General features: G+C 49.9%; 1 protein-coding gene across 2 annotated transcripts in view; it reads left to right on the forward strand.

The window, feature by feature from the left end:
* The window catches only part of LOC146857208 (interferon alpha-inducible protein 6-like), a 130949-nt gene that overhangs the window by 90378 nt on the left and 25807 nt on the right, over positions 1 to 14764 (forward strand). For both annotated transcript variants that reach the window (XM_085647687.1, XM_085647686.1), the window contains exons 3-4: positions 1441 to 1506; positions 2353 to 2514. In XM_085647687.1, coding sequence (XP_085503813.1) covers positions 1441 to 1506; positions 2353 to 2514 — 228 coding nt within the window. The remainder of the gene's footprint in view (positions 1 to 1440; positions 1507 to 2352; positions 2515 to 14764) is intronic.

Consider the following 14764-nt stretch of genomic DNA (forward strand, 5'->3'; position numbering starts at 1 on the left):
AGAAATGTTCTTTTCATTTCAAAACAGGGTTGAAGAAACGCACACTACCTCCTCTTCGACCTTCCCACTTTAAAACAAGAACAATACATGAATCAATCATCCTCGGGAAGCACCACAAAACTCTGGCACTCCCTTCCTCCAACCCTCTGTACGACCACCTGCTGTCCTCCTTTAAAAAAAACTTAAGACTCTTCTCTTTGAAAGGCGCTTGGGCTAAAGTTAGGCTCACCCACACACTCTTGAATGTCTGTTCTTTCACTTTTCCTGTACTGTATCTCAAAAATATTCTTGCGAAGCTTGTTGCTAACTGCACTCTTGAATAGCGCTATGATGCCCCTGGGCCATGTCTGCACAATAAAAAAAAATCAAAACATAAATAAATCTGCAAGTTTATCTGCTGACCTGTGGTCTAGCTCTGGAATGTAAATTTGAATGTGTTCAGCCTAAGTGGACCAAGCTGAACGGCAGACAGAAACGTGCAGTGCCGTGTAGTTTTGAGGTACTGGGCCCTGTGTCATAGAGCCATCTTAGACCCCCAGCTGAGATGGGACAATAGACGCTACTTCCGGTCCGAGGAGACTGAGCAGGAAGTGGGAGGAGCAGATGGCATTCGAGTGAACAATGGTGTAGAAGCAGCATGGTGTGAGATTAGCATACCCGGAAACAGAAGGGTACATTACAGAAGAAGGGACTGCTAATAAATAGTAGACTAGCGCTGTCTGTGTCAGTGTCATTTGTTCCAAGGCCACTCGGAAGTCTGAAAAAAAGTATCAATGGGGTCTTGTCAATAAGAGGAGATTATGCATCCTAATCGGGATACAAACTCAGCCTAAGCAGACCAGAGACATTACCCCCCTCAGGAGACAAGACTGAAGAGTAGATCCCCAGTAGCGGCTTTAGATAGCAGAATCCAAGTGTATGTCATTTGGGAGTCGATTTGTCTTTGCCACAAAACTGTTAAAAATGTTATGTTGAAGTTAATGGGGGAGACCCGAAGTCAATACTCATTGAGGCCCTGAACACGATAGATCCCATATTACTGTTTTCGGAGCAAATTTCCATTTTCTTCCAAAGCAGGAGTACAGTGGGGGAGAGCAAACTGAAGGTAGACGGTTATGCGATTTGCGGCAGATGAAAACTGGAGCAAACCACAGAAGCACATAGTGTACAAACACTGTTTTACCCGTATTGGTATGAGGAAGAACATGCACTGTTAGCGTGCTATTGTCCATTCCAAGGTGGCCAACATGCAAATGGGCACAAATTGTGTACTCACCTAGTTGCAAACCTTCACTATTCTCAAATTAGCGTGTGTGTGCAGTTTTCCCCAGATTTTAGCAGGAATTTAGCAGGCCAGTTGGGATCAGGCCCTGAGTGGACTGTGATGATAAAGGTGCAGTTTTCGGTCATTATCAAGTTTTTTCTTTGTTTAATTTTTAGCGTCCAAGGAGAAGGCGGAAAGCAGTCGGTCTTGGTCTTCGCTTGCTTGCGTCGCTGTGGGTGCAGGTGAGGTATTGCCCCTGTTCTCTTTCTGCAAACATCCTGTCAAGGCATTCTAGGCCAACACGGCATAATGGAGGCACCAAGGTCCAACAGGTTGGTGGTTTATGTAGCATTTTAATTTTAATATGGGCATCTACATTTTGAGTGGCAAAGGCGCTCTTTTTACTCCCAGGATCCGGGCCAGGTCTACGGGTGCAGATCCCAGGTAGTCAGATAACCAGAGTGTGAGACCAATGGGTGTAGCTGTAGGCGCCTGAAGGGGATTCATGTTTAAGGAAGACTCAGCTACTGAAGGACTAGATGGTAAAACCTTCTGCATTGGTTGAAATGAGACAACAAGGCCTAGGAGTAGCAGAAGGACCAGGAAGCCTCGAAGTCCACAAAGCACCATCTTCTGTTTTTGCAAGTAGTGATTCTGGCACCAGGGGATCACAGATGACAAGGAGAAACAATCAAATGGTGGAACTTTAAGACAAAGACCACAGGGTGGGCAAACATCTGTATTTTGTGCCAAAGTGTCATCCTTAGAACAAAGCTAATGAACATTTATACCAATAGAGAAAGAGGTGATGCATAATCGCTCCTTCTGTATTTAAATACAAATTCACTCTAACTTCCACCTTTGTAGCGCAGGCTCTGCAGAGGAAGACTTCGGTGCATTTAAATATCTAAGTGGATTGGCATCATTGGTGAAATGAACGGGCAGAGGGGCTGTAGGTCAGAGGTGAGCTAGGTTGACAGGTTGATATATGTTTAGGCTGGAATGATGGGCTACTTTGGCATAGTTCCTTGTAAAGGGGAGAGACGTTGTTTGCTCGTGTAACATTGGCCTCTGTTTCTTCAGCACAGGGATTGGTGCTGTTGCTGTCCCTGTTGTATTGGCTGCAGCTGGATTCACAGCAGCTGGTATTACAGCTGGGTCCTTGGGAGCTGCAATGATGAAGGTGACAGCCATCGCCTGCGGTGGTGGAGTGCCGGCTGGATCAGCAGTCGCCATCCTGCAGAGCGTGGGTAAGAGAAGCACGTTGTGGAGTGGTGGAGTCTCCAAGAGTTTGAGGCATCCTCCGTCAGATTTGAGAGTTTTAAGTCAGCCTGATTCGACATGAAATTACTCACTCCATTGAGCAAGTTGCCACAGAAGTAGGGATTGCACAGCATTTATGTTTCTTATTGATAATCTGCAGCCTGACTGTTGGTAAACCGTGGTTATCACAATGTGGCCTAACTGTTGAAAACACTGCTATCTGTCAAAATAGCCCCACAGCGCGGAGACGTTTTAAGGCGTTGCCAAAGTGGGCTCTAGCCCAGGGCTCTAGTCTTTCAGGGGGGCCCTGATAGAGCCAGCTTTGTTCTGCAGAGTCTTGCCCCGATGAACTTGAATAATTCTTAAACAGATTATTTAAAATACCGTTGTCCTTTAATTTATTTCTAATGCAGGTGATGTGTGAGTGGCTATTACAGACATTTTGCAGAGAAATGTTGTGTTTATGTTACATGCAACATCCATAAAAAAAGTTTCTTTTAGATCAAAATAGGACCTCACATATGAGAAATGAGAGGGGGTCACAGAGATTATTTGAAGTGATATTAGTGAGCTGCTTCTGTGTTACAATATTGAAAACACACACACTATCCCTGAATATTAGATGTAAACACATTTAGAGTTTGGGCGAGTGCGCCTGTGCACTGTAAGTGACCTGGCCAAAGAGGGCATGAAAAATCAGAAATTGGATCATAAATTCAAAACTATTCTGAACAGGGCCCCCCAAAATATATTGGGCCAAGGGGTCTAATTGTACTCAAGGGAGGATATGTTACCAATCACCAGGTATTTAGAGCAAAAAGAATAATCCAATCTGGAAAATGTGTTATGAATCTGGAAAAAGTGCAGAGAAGGACTTGAAATTGCTGCAAGTAGCTTGAAATCCCCAGCTCTATGGCAGAGTGCCGGTGGCGATTGGCTGGTGGATCGGAAGGTGCAGACATTGGCTAGTAATCCTGGAGCAGGCGAGAATGGGCATTCTTAGTAGCTGAGACAGTTCCAAGCCTTCCTCTGAAATCAGGGGCAGCTTGACCCTATTGTTGATGTTGAGTGCTGGGTAATCATTTTAAGGGTGTGCTGTGGGGTATGCTGGGTTCCGTGTTGGAACACTGGTTGTTGTCTTTGGGATGTTTGGTCGGTTCCTGGTGGTTAGTATCTGGCTGGCCTGGGAACCACACCGGCTGTAGCTGCTATGCTATAATAAAGGTGATAATCCTTTTTTGTTGTCCTGCGGTGGTAGAACATTTGGCTTCTTCTCTGAGGCTGTTACCCAGGGTTTTTATCTGAATATTGAATCTAACCCTGTATTTAGCTAATTCTAATTTACACTTAGTGTTCAGTCATGGGAGGGCGGTGGACAGTGGTTGTGGGGTGCCTGGCACCATGGCCCCTTCAGTCCCTCAGCAGTCCACGGATCTTTCCTCTCTGTGGATGCAGATCTCAGAAAATGTCAGCTCTGTCTGGTAATCCATCTGTGCGTAGGCAAATGCGGGTCCCTTCTTCTAGGTTAGAGCAACTGATGCTGATTGCAATAGCAGATGTGTAGTTCACTGTGGGGCTTTGGTCTCTTTGTCTTTTTTATACTCCAAAATGGGGGCATTTTCTGGAATGAATTAATTGAATCCTTTATTAAGTGAGGTGTTAATGTCAGCTGCTCGATAGCTTCCTTAGGCATTTATAAGAATGTATGTTTAGAGCGGTTGTTATTAGTGGAACCACCCTCCGTTCACCCTATTCTCAGTGCCCTTGTGTATTTTTGATGCCTCTTATTTGTCTCAGACATACATCACTAGAAAAAATCCTATCTCCCTGAAGCCCTCTATTCGCACGTCAGAGAGTGGAGAGCTGCTACAAACTACTAGAAGAGAGAGGAGCTTTGTTTAAGGAGCAGTGGTTCTGTTTTGGGAGCACGTGCTCCTGCACCACCAGGCTACCTTTTGTGGTCTTTGGGGGCTCCCCTTTCCTCTTCCCAACACTTTTGGCCATTTCAGCACTATGGACACTCCAAGCTATTCATGGTGCTCATCTTTCGTGGGATAACATTGACCACTCTCTAGAATGGAGACTACTACAGTGCATTCTTATAATTACTGCATATTAACACTAATATAATAGTATTTATTTCTTTTCAAATTAAAAGCTGGCCCTGAGATGCAAAGTTGTCTTGAAAACCCAACATTCTCCGGTGCACTGCACCCTTGCAGGTAGCACGTGAAGTGGCATCTTTTGATAGGGTTAATAGGTGCCTAAATCTTCAAGGATATCGGGAAATACCTCACGCAGCTATTAGTGTTGTGGCACCAGACTGTAATGGCAGACCTGAGGCATGTTTAAAGGGCTACTTAAATGGGTGACACAATCAGTGCTGCAGTTCCACTCGTAGCTTTCAATTTACAGGCCCTGGGCACAAGTAGCGCCACTTTACAAGGGTCTTACAAGTAAATTAAATATGCCTATTGGGCATAAACCAATTCTAACCTGTTTTAAGGATAGAGCACAAGCACTTTATCAATGGTAGTAGAGGGAAAAGTGTGCCAACGTAGAAGCCAATGTAAACAGGTTTAGAAAACAGGAGGGTGATCGCAGCAAAAAGTTGGGGAATTACCCCATAGAAAGGTCAAGTTCAACATGGCTCTATTGTCTCTCTCATTTGCTTGCTTCCTATTCGTTGTCTTGCCCTTCCTCTTCTTGTATTTGTTCCTCCCCTGGAACATAGCCTGTTTATAATCCTTTTGATCGGCTAACTTTCATCCTTTCACTGCTCATATTGAGGGAACTACTTCTTTTTTCATCCATTCAGCACTACATGAGAGTCCATGTATTTCTCTTGTGTGCTGCTTTCCTACTTCAAATAACCGTCCCAAGCACTGTGTTACTCCTCACTGTGGTATCTTAGTTTTTTAGCTCCTTGGTAACATGAGTGTGGAAGTGGGGTGTGACAGTTGGAAGGAGGTTGGTTGGCGTAAGGACGCCATACAGCGTGCTCCTAATAAATATCTTCCACACCTTTAACTGTGTGAGTTGCCTTCTACAAAGTGGCGACAACCGGGGATCCTGCAACTCCCTTCCTGCTTGGGATGTCCTGGATGCCTGCCACATGAGCGTTAGGAGCAAGCAAAGTGGAGACATTACGGGCACGGGACAAGACAACCCTTCGGCGTGTTCTGGTGTGAACGTCCTTGGCATGGGTAAGCAGGATGGCTACATCCTGGAGATATTTAAAGGCAGCATTTTGAGGGAGTACAAGTCCAACGCATACACTCGTGCAGCTTAGTGGTGCCTGCATGTGGCGAGCAACTACTGCCTCTGTGGGCACTTCTGCTGGCAAGGTCACATCGGCTGTGCTGTAACTTGAACTCATGCTACATGCTGCGGGTGCATGCATGTACGCAACGCACCGCCATCTTGGGAAGGCACGGAGCTTAGGAAGCAGGCGTCGGCAGCTGAAGCATGAGTAGAAGTGAGCATCATTGGTGATTTGCACACCATGGGGCTGAGAGAAAATTGTTGAAGCGCGCATCACGGTGATTTGCACACCTTATGATTGCATATTAAGGTACAATATTTTTGTCTGCTAACGAAAAAGCGCATACAGGGTGATTTGCACACCTTATTATACATAGGCACTACTTATATTATGTGTTTTAACTGGAATTGTTGAGTCATTGGGGAACATTATTCTTTTTATTCCTTATTATTCCTCATACCTGTTATGCTGTTAAGTTGCAGTAAGTATCCAGTAGGGAATCACATTGCAGGTTACATAGCTGAAGGAGTATTGTAGTGCATTTAGCTGTAGGCGGGCACGTTTTGAACCACTATAAACACTACTGTTGTGATATTGTATCAATATGTGTGCCCAGAATAGTGGTCTTACCCCACCTGTACCCTTTCTTCCACGTACTGGGGATCCTTTGCAGGAATGGCCAGACTGAAAGGAGTATTTCATTAATTACATTTCAGCTCTGGAAGAAGAGAATGGTGATGAGTTTACTCCATCCCGAAATAGAAAGATTCACCTGCATAGTCTTGGGTCCGAAGGGTTACGTGTATATTTCCAGATGGAGACCAAAAGAGGGCAGTTGACAGTGCAGCTGTTATTAAAGATGCTTTGTAAGATACTGACGCGCACCATCAACCAGCAGTATGTGCAGCCATTGACAGGTACATGTTTTTCCAAAGAAGATAGGCGAGGTCTGAATCAGTGGAGGACTATGTTGCTGCGCTTAAGAAATTGGTGATCACCTGTAAATTTGGAGCCTTGCATGACTATCTCATTAGAGATCAGGTAGTGATGCACTTTAATGACATTGGTATCCAGGAAAAGTTGTGGGTTTGCGGTGAGTCTCCATTGAAGGAAATTGTCGCTATTGTAAAGAAGGCTGAAATGTTGAGAGGTGTGCCAAAGCAGCCTTGAAAATAGTGGGGATGCTGATTCTGTGTGCAAGGTGTCAACTTCCAAAGAAGATGATAAGAAAACAGAGAAACATAGTAGTAAAATTCCTGGGTGGAAGAAGTCTATTACAGGGAAACGGTAGTGGGAAGACAAACGTCCTATGTGTTTCAGGTGTGGTAACTGTAAGGACGTGGAGTGACCACTCACCTGAAATCTCAGAATGTCTGGTGAGGCGATAAACGATGTATGCTCCCAACACATCTTGGAACACCTCTCAGTGCTGTGATAAAACACAATCCACTGGCAGGGCTTCCCAAATGGAAGGGGAAGTGGATAAGAAATAAGAGAAGAAAAACAAACACTGCTTCTTCACTCAACCTGGTCCAGCGGGGTCCCACGTCTTGAGTCTCTGAGAAATCTACAGTGTTTATCATGCAATACTCTGGCAAAGAAACAATGGGGATGAATACTTGTCCACTTCTCCGGACTCAAACACATGCACGAAATGGCATAGAACATAGAGTATATAAAGATGAATAAAATGTAATCATCTATTGCAGGGATAACTGCAAGCCCTTAATATCTCTGTCCACAGGATTTGTGTTGAGGAGTTCACTATTCGCACTTAAGAAAGAACAGTTCGTGCTAACTCAAATTATACTGATTTATTGGTGAAACATAATGCCTGTTTTCCTGTTTCCACTGTCTAATGTTCAGGAACAATGCAGTTTTGAAAAGAAACGTCAATAAATGCTAAACAAGAACAAAAATAAAAAAGAACTCAAAACACTATGGCACCATTCCTCCGTACTTTCAGAAAACAAGAGACAATACTATCAATAACACTTTTGTATCAGAGTTACCAAAATCCTAATAGCGTACCATCATACAATATATAAATACTAAAGAGTTCAATTTAACATGTCAATACTAAAAGCTCAGTAAAGTATCCAAGCTTCTTAGTTGTCAGTTCTTGAAATTCTTGTGAGCGAAGAGTTAAATAAACTAAGGAAACAGTTCAACATGTCACCAAGCTCCAGGAAATAACCAGGCTTCTTAGTTTTCAGTTTTTGAAAAGTTTTGTGAGCAAAAAGTTAAATAAACTGAGGAAATAGTCTCCTTAAGCACTGTTTGTCTCTTTTTTTTAAATGTCACAGATTAATCGAAAGGAAACTTCAAGTTTAGTTCAAAAGGTCAGTGGCATGAAGGCATGAAGAAATGCAGGGCACTTAGCTTGTCCGAGACTCTGCAGCTGACTCATCCCTTGAGTCCACTCTGCAGCTGAAGAGAGGAATCTCCTTGCTGGTCCCCATGTGTTCCCTATTGTAGCGGTTGCTAGTCAGAGGAGGACTCACCCTGGTTCCGGGTTTTTGCATTGACTGCCGGTCGAAGTGTGCGAGGAGGAGTGAGAGGAGGAGGATGCCGCATTGCTGCCCTGCTGCCACGTTGCCTCTCTGCCTCCCGCGATTACCGTGTTTACCGCCGCTCCCGCAAAAGTTCCTGCCAAACACCTTGAGAGGCCGAATTGCCGCCCGCGGCCCCCGCTGAGCTTGGCTTTTCACACCTGCATAGAGCCCATTAGAGTCCCCCGATGAATTGCAAACGGCCAACGAGAAAGCAGCTGAGGAGCTGATCTAATTTGAACTGACCTGAGCTGAGCACGGGGGCTGAGGGGCCAGTGCAGGCCAGGAGCGTTGGAGCGCCTCGGTGTCCCTCGTCTGTATCAACTGTATTGTGCAGGGAGTGCACCTGGACTCCAGGATTCACAGGCAACTCTGGACTTTGCGGGAGGAGTGGCAGCAGGTAAGCACAGGAGTGCGAGAGCTTGGCCGCAGTTAGCGGTGGCTGCTGAGTGAAGTGCCCAGGTGAGCCCGTGGAAGCGGCCCAACTAGGTTGGGTGCGGCTTGCGGCTCCCCAGTGTGCCCTGCACTCAGGCTTCTTCTCCCCAGCTCCCTCCCATCTGCCCACAGCCACCGCGACATCCATTGCCATCCGCCGCTTGCATGCCTTCCCTCTTCGGGCTAATTGGGCTAATTGATTCCAGTCGGTCTGATCGATCCTTCCCAGTTTCCAGCTTCATACAGTATACTATTAGCGTACTATTAGCCAACAATTGGCTATTACAAACTAAAGTCCTCTTGGTATAGTCACAGCCACAGTCATAATCTCAACCACTTGTGCTTGAGCATGACAGCTTTGGTAACTTTATGTAGTTAATAAAGATCCTTTAACCAAGCAGAGTGTGCCCACAGGCTGAAGGTTCACCAGATTTGACAACAATCGACAGGAAGGGACAGCAAGATTTTAGAGCCAATAAAGACTGCGGGAAGGAGTTTATCGGGCTACTAGCGGTCAAGGAGTCACCAAGCTAGAGACTTTGTTTTTAGGGAGCAAGCTTTAAGCACTAAGCATTAACTGTTGCCTATAAGTACATTGGGGTTTATAAAAGACTAATAAGAGGGTCATGCACTCAGGCAGAGTAAGGAGGACTCCCTCAAGACCAAAATCTAAATCAAAAAAGAGAAAGTTAACAGAGAGGATTTAAGTGCCCTTGGATCAGGGTTAGCCTCCGACAAAACAAGCACAACAGGTAACACAGTTATGGGTGACACCAGTACCAGTAACTCCATAAATTCTCTTACCTGTGGCGCAAGCGCCAGTAAAACTCGAGGAATGGCGACAATAACTTCTCATCAGACAGCAGACTTGAAGCAGTTACCAGGAACTCAAGAGCAAAAAGATCTTATAAGTAATGAGGGGGTATCTCACAACAAAAACCTTGCACCCTTCAACCAAAAATGTATACAAAAATTTCCGTCCTGAAAGATCCAGGAACAGTAATTTACTCTAAGAGTGAGAACGTAAAAGGGCTGCAAACGCCATTGCAGCCAGCAAAGTTTGAGCTAACTCAACAGTCTTTTATTACACCTACCCAATTCTTGTCTCATCATAAAGTTAAAAATCATCATCAAGGGATCGCACTTATGGCGGAAAAGAATGCTATTTTAAAACAAGTTACAGACACCCGGCCAAACAGGGAGCCTGAATGTTAGACCCTGCCTCGTGGCATGGCCATCCCTGTCCCCGTACCACATATCCTGACCCATGCACCTCATGCAGCCCCCGAGCACACGGCCTAGCCGATCCTTCCCACCAGAACACACACACACCCGACCCGGACTTCCCCGTCCGTGGCCTTCCTCCTTTCGGCCACACCGGGCCCGCGTGCCCACTTCATGCACCATGATGGCCGCCCGGCCCCAGCGCGACCCTGGCCTAGAGGCGCCACTCCGGCTGGAGGACATCGCGCTCCCATTGGGATGAGAGAGGGAGGAGCAGTTTTCATCGCACCTCTGAGCTCCCCTGGGAAGGTGGGTTTCGATCGGCCCTCCGGCCTCCCCGGTGGCAAGCGACGGGATTCGGGCCCATAATCTAGAGATCGTACCGTGAACGGCTGACGCACTACCGACAAAGATGGCAGAGGGAAACGCCATGAGTCTCACAGAAAACGACACCAGTACCGTGTTCCAGGCGGAACAACTGGAAGAATACACGCACAGAGAACTGAAGCAATTCTGCAAAGAACTAAAAATCGCTACCACTGGTCTCAACACCAAAGAAGATATGCAGAAGGCACTGAAAGCTTGGGTGGATTCTGGAGCCCCCCGCCCAGGAGGAGCGGTGGAACTCCACGATGAAGCTGGACACTCCCAAGGAGAACGCAGCAGCAACCAGGTGCGAAGCTTCGTACCAGACGGGAGCCTATCCCCGGAGGAACTCACAGACAGAGAGAGAAGTCGCCATCACGAACTCGAACTGGCCAAACTTAAAATCGAGGGCGAGTTGAAATTAGCCGAGAAAAAGCTAGCAGTGGAACAGATGCGAGTACAAGGAGAACTAGAAGAGAAGAAACTCCAACGGGAACACGAAGGAAGGAGACTTCAACTGGAGCACGAACGCAGCTTGAAGGAAATCGAGCTAAAAGCAAAAAGCGAAGAAGCGCGGCCCCCGGGAAACCGAGAGGCGGCCTCCCCGGCGGAGCAGAAGGTCCACATTCCCAAGGATGTGGTCAAAGAATATTACAAAAACGATGACATCCAACAGTGGTTCAGGGCATACGAGGTCGCCATGACCTCCCATCGGGTCCCACAGAAGGATTGGGGGGCCGGGTTGTGGGGACGATTCCTGAGCGAAGGGAGAGACACCCTGCTCGACCTACCAACCTCCATGCAGACCTCCTACAACCACATGAAAGGGGCCCTCCTCACAAGGTACGGCCTCACCCCGGAGATGTACCGCCAGCGGTTCCGGGACTGCAGGAAGATCCCGGGCACCACCTGGGTGGAGTATGTAAACTTCTTCAGCCGGGCATTCGATGGGTGGATCAAGGGCAGCAAGGTAACCACCCTAGAAGAACTAACCGACCTCATGTTGTGGGAACACCTGGCTGCGAACTGCTTTGTGCAACTACGCCAGCATCTGCTCGACAGCAAGCTCACGGATCCGAGAAAGCTGGCTGTCGAGGCGGATGGCTGGACCAACACCCGGGTCTCCCGGGGCCCCGTAGGAGAGTACCCCCGAGCCAGTCAGGGACCATCCCGCCAGAGAGGGGGGGGGGGAACCAGGGAGGGCAGAGAGAGTCCCAGTCCAGTCCCCCGAAAAACCAACCTCCGCCTTTCCCGGCGCCCCCACCAGCTGTATCCGGCCCACCCGTGAGACGGGGGCACCGGGTGACCATCACTTGTTTCCGTTGTCAGAAGCCCGGGCATTACGCCAACGACCCTGAATGCCCCATGGCCCCACACATCACCCCGACAGCACCCCCGCTAGACAGATAGCCAACGTCGCACTGGGGGAGGAGGTTGAGGAGACCATAGAGTGGGAAATCGCCTCCATGGCCCTAGTATCATTAGGAGATAGAGAAATGGTCCCTGGAAGCCTCCTGCCCTCCAACACGAAGAAATATGGGCAGCTCGTAACGATCAATGGCCACCAAGTAGAGGCCCTTTGTGACACCGGGGCCAGCATCACCGGTGTCCTCAGTCATTTAGTCAACGAAGACCAGGTCCTCCCCAACGTCTTTTGCCTGGTAATTTCCGCTGACAATACGGAAAGCCTGTGTAAGGTAGCCCTGGTGCCTTTTGAATGGGGAGGGGTGGTCGGTAAACTGAAAGTCGCAGTGAGAACCTCCCAGCCAGTCGACTGTCTCCTGGGGAACGACCTGGAAAGTTCCCCCTGGAAACAAGTCGAGCGCAAGACCCACCTAGGGATGATGGGTCTCCCTGAGTGGGTGTGCGCCACCACCCGATCTATGGCAGCCCGACTGACCCCCCTTGGGGAAGTCGAAGACGCCCCGACCACAGAAGACAGGATGGTCCCCGCCGAGGGTCCCCACATCCCCCCACAAGGAGGGCCGGTCGCCAGCGACGAACCCCCACCTTCCGACTCCGCACAGGTCACCGAGTTAGGCGATCTGCCAGAGTTGGCCCAGTGGCGCCACGAGGGGGGCCCCTCCCGAGAGGAGTTCTGCCGGGAGCAAGCTACCTGTCCTTCCCTGGTCGGGCCCCGGCAACAAGCGGAGGCCCAGGCCGCGGGCGACCAAACTGGAACGCACCGGGTGTGTTGGGAAAATGACCTTTTGTACAGCGAGCAGAAGTCGGTGGAGCTAGGATCCGCCCGGGTGCTGGTGGTACCCCTACGCTTCCGAGACCTCCTCCTGGGCTTGGCCCACGACGTCCCCCTCGCAGGCCACTTGGGCCAGGACAAAACCTACAATCGCCTCGTGACTCACTTCTACTGGCCCAGAATGAAAGCGGATGTAGAAGCCCACTGCAAGTCCTGTCCCACGTGCCAGGCTAGTGGGAAGAGCGGAGGAAAGCGCAAGGCTCCCCTCCAACCCTTCCCTGTCGTCAGTACCCCTTTTGAACGGGTCGGGATCGACATCGTGGGGCCCCTGGACCCCCCAACCTCCCAAGGTCACCGCTTTATCCTCGTCCTGGTGGATCATGCCACCCGATACCCTGAGGCCATACCCCTGCGCACCGTCACAGCCCCCGTGGTGGGCCGGGCGTTGATGGGAATCTTTTCCCGTATGGGTTTTCCCCGCGAGGTCGTGAGCGACCGCGGTACGAACTTCATCTCCAAATACATGACGTCCCTGTGGCAACAATGTGGAGTGTCCTATAAGTTCACCACCCCGTACTACCCCCAAGGAAATGGCCTGGTAGAGCGGTTTAACTCTGAAGGGGATGATCGCGGGCCTGGAAGAGCCCCTCCGGCGTAAGTGGGACGTCCTGCTCCCCTGCCTCCTGTTCGCCTACCGGGAAGTCCCCCAGAAATCTTTGGGGTTCAGCCCGTTTGAATTACTCTATGGGCACCCCGTCCGGGGGCCCCTCAGCCTGGTCAAGGAAGGGTGGGAGGCGGCGCCCCGAAACACCCCACGAGATGTGTTCCGATATGTCCTGACCCTCCGGAACCAGACTAGGAAGTTCCGAGAGCTGGCCGAGGCCAACCTGGAGGCGAGCCAGGAAGAGATGAAGCGCTGGTACGACCAGAACGCCACTCTGGTCGAGTTCCAGCCGGGCCAGCAGGTATGGGTCATGGCACCCGTGAAACCTTGCGCCCTCCAGGATAAATGGACCGGGCCCTTCAAAGTGATTGAGCGGAAGAGCCAGGTCAAGTACTTGGTGGACGTCCAGTCACCACGGGACCCCCTCCGGGTCCTTTACGTGAACCGCCTCAAGCCTCACTTTGTGCGGACAGAACTGAGCCTCCTGCTGGCCACCGATGACGGGGCCGAAGAGGAGTCGGATCCCCTCCCTGATCTCCTGTGTACCAAAGAGAAGGATGGCTCCATAGAGGGAGTGAACCTCTCCCCCTCCCTCACTTCCCAGCAACGTGAGGATTGCCGCCAGCTCCTAGGGCAGTTTTCCGACCTATTCTCTCTGGTCCCCCAAGTCACCGACTGGTGTGTCCATGACGTGGACACCGGAGACAGCCCACCGGTGAAACACCGAGCCTACCGAGTCCCTGATCGGGTCCGGTCCTGCATTCAAGCCGAGGTCTCGAAGATGTTGACCTTGGGAGTGATCGAACCCTCAGACAGTCCCTGGGCCAGCCCCGTGGTCCTGGTCCCGAAAGCAGCTGCCCCCGGTGTCGCCCCAGAACTCCGCTTCTGCGTGGACTACCAGGGACTCAATGAAGTCACCCGAGCCGATGCCCACCCCATTCCCCGAGCCGACGAGCTCATTGACCGACTCGGGGCTGTTCGGTTCCTCAGCACGTTCGATCTCACCTACGGCAATTGGCAAATTGCGCTCACAGAAGGAGCCAAGGAGCGGTCCGCCTTCTCCACCTCAGATGGGCACTATCGCTTTCGCGTGATGCCCTTCGGGATGAAAAATGCCCCGGCCACCTTCCAGCGACTGGTAAATAGAGTCCTGGCCGGGCTGGGAAAGTTCAGCGCTGCCTATCTAGACGATATCGCGGTTTTCAGTTCCAAATGGAGTGAGCACCTCCAGCACCTCCGGAGGGTGCTAACCGCCCTGCGCCAAGCAGGCCTCACCGTGAAAGCCAGCAAGTGCCAGATTGGGCAAGGTTCGGTAGTCTACCTGGGGCACCAGGTCGGAAGCGGCCAGGTCGCCCCTCTACAGCCCAAGATCGACGCCATCCTAGCCTGGGAACCACCCACTACCCAAACGGAGGTCCGAGCCTTTCTGGGCCTCACGGGCTACTACCGGAGATTCATCCGGGGGTACGGCAGCCTGGTCGGTCCCCTCACGGAACTCACGTCCAAGAAACAACCCAAGAAAGTGCAGTGGACC

Source organism: Triturus cristatus, chromosome 3_2, assembly GCF_964204655.1.
Source record: "Triturus cristatus chromosome 3_2, aTriCri1.1, whole genome shotgun sequence".
Lineage (NCBI taxonomy): Eukaryota > Metazoa > Chordata > Amphibia > Caudata > Salamandridae > Triturus > Triturus cristatus.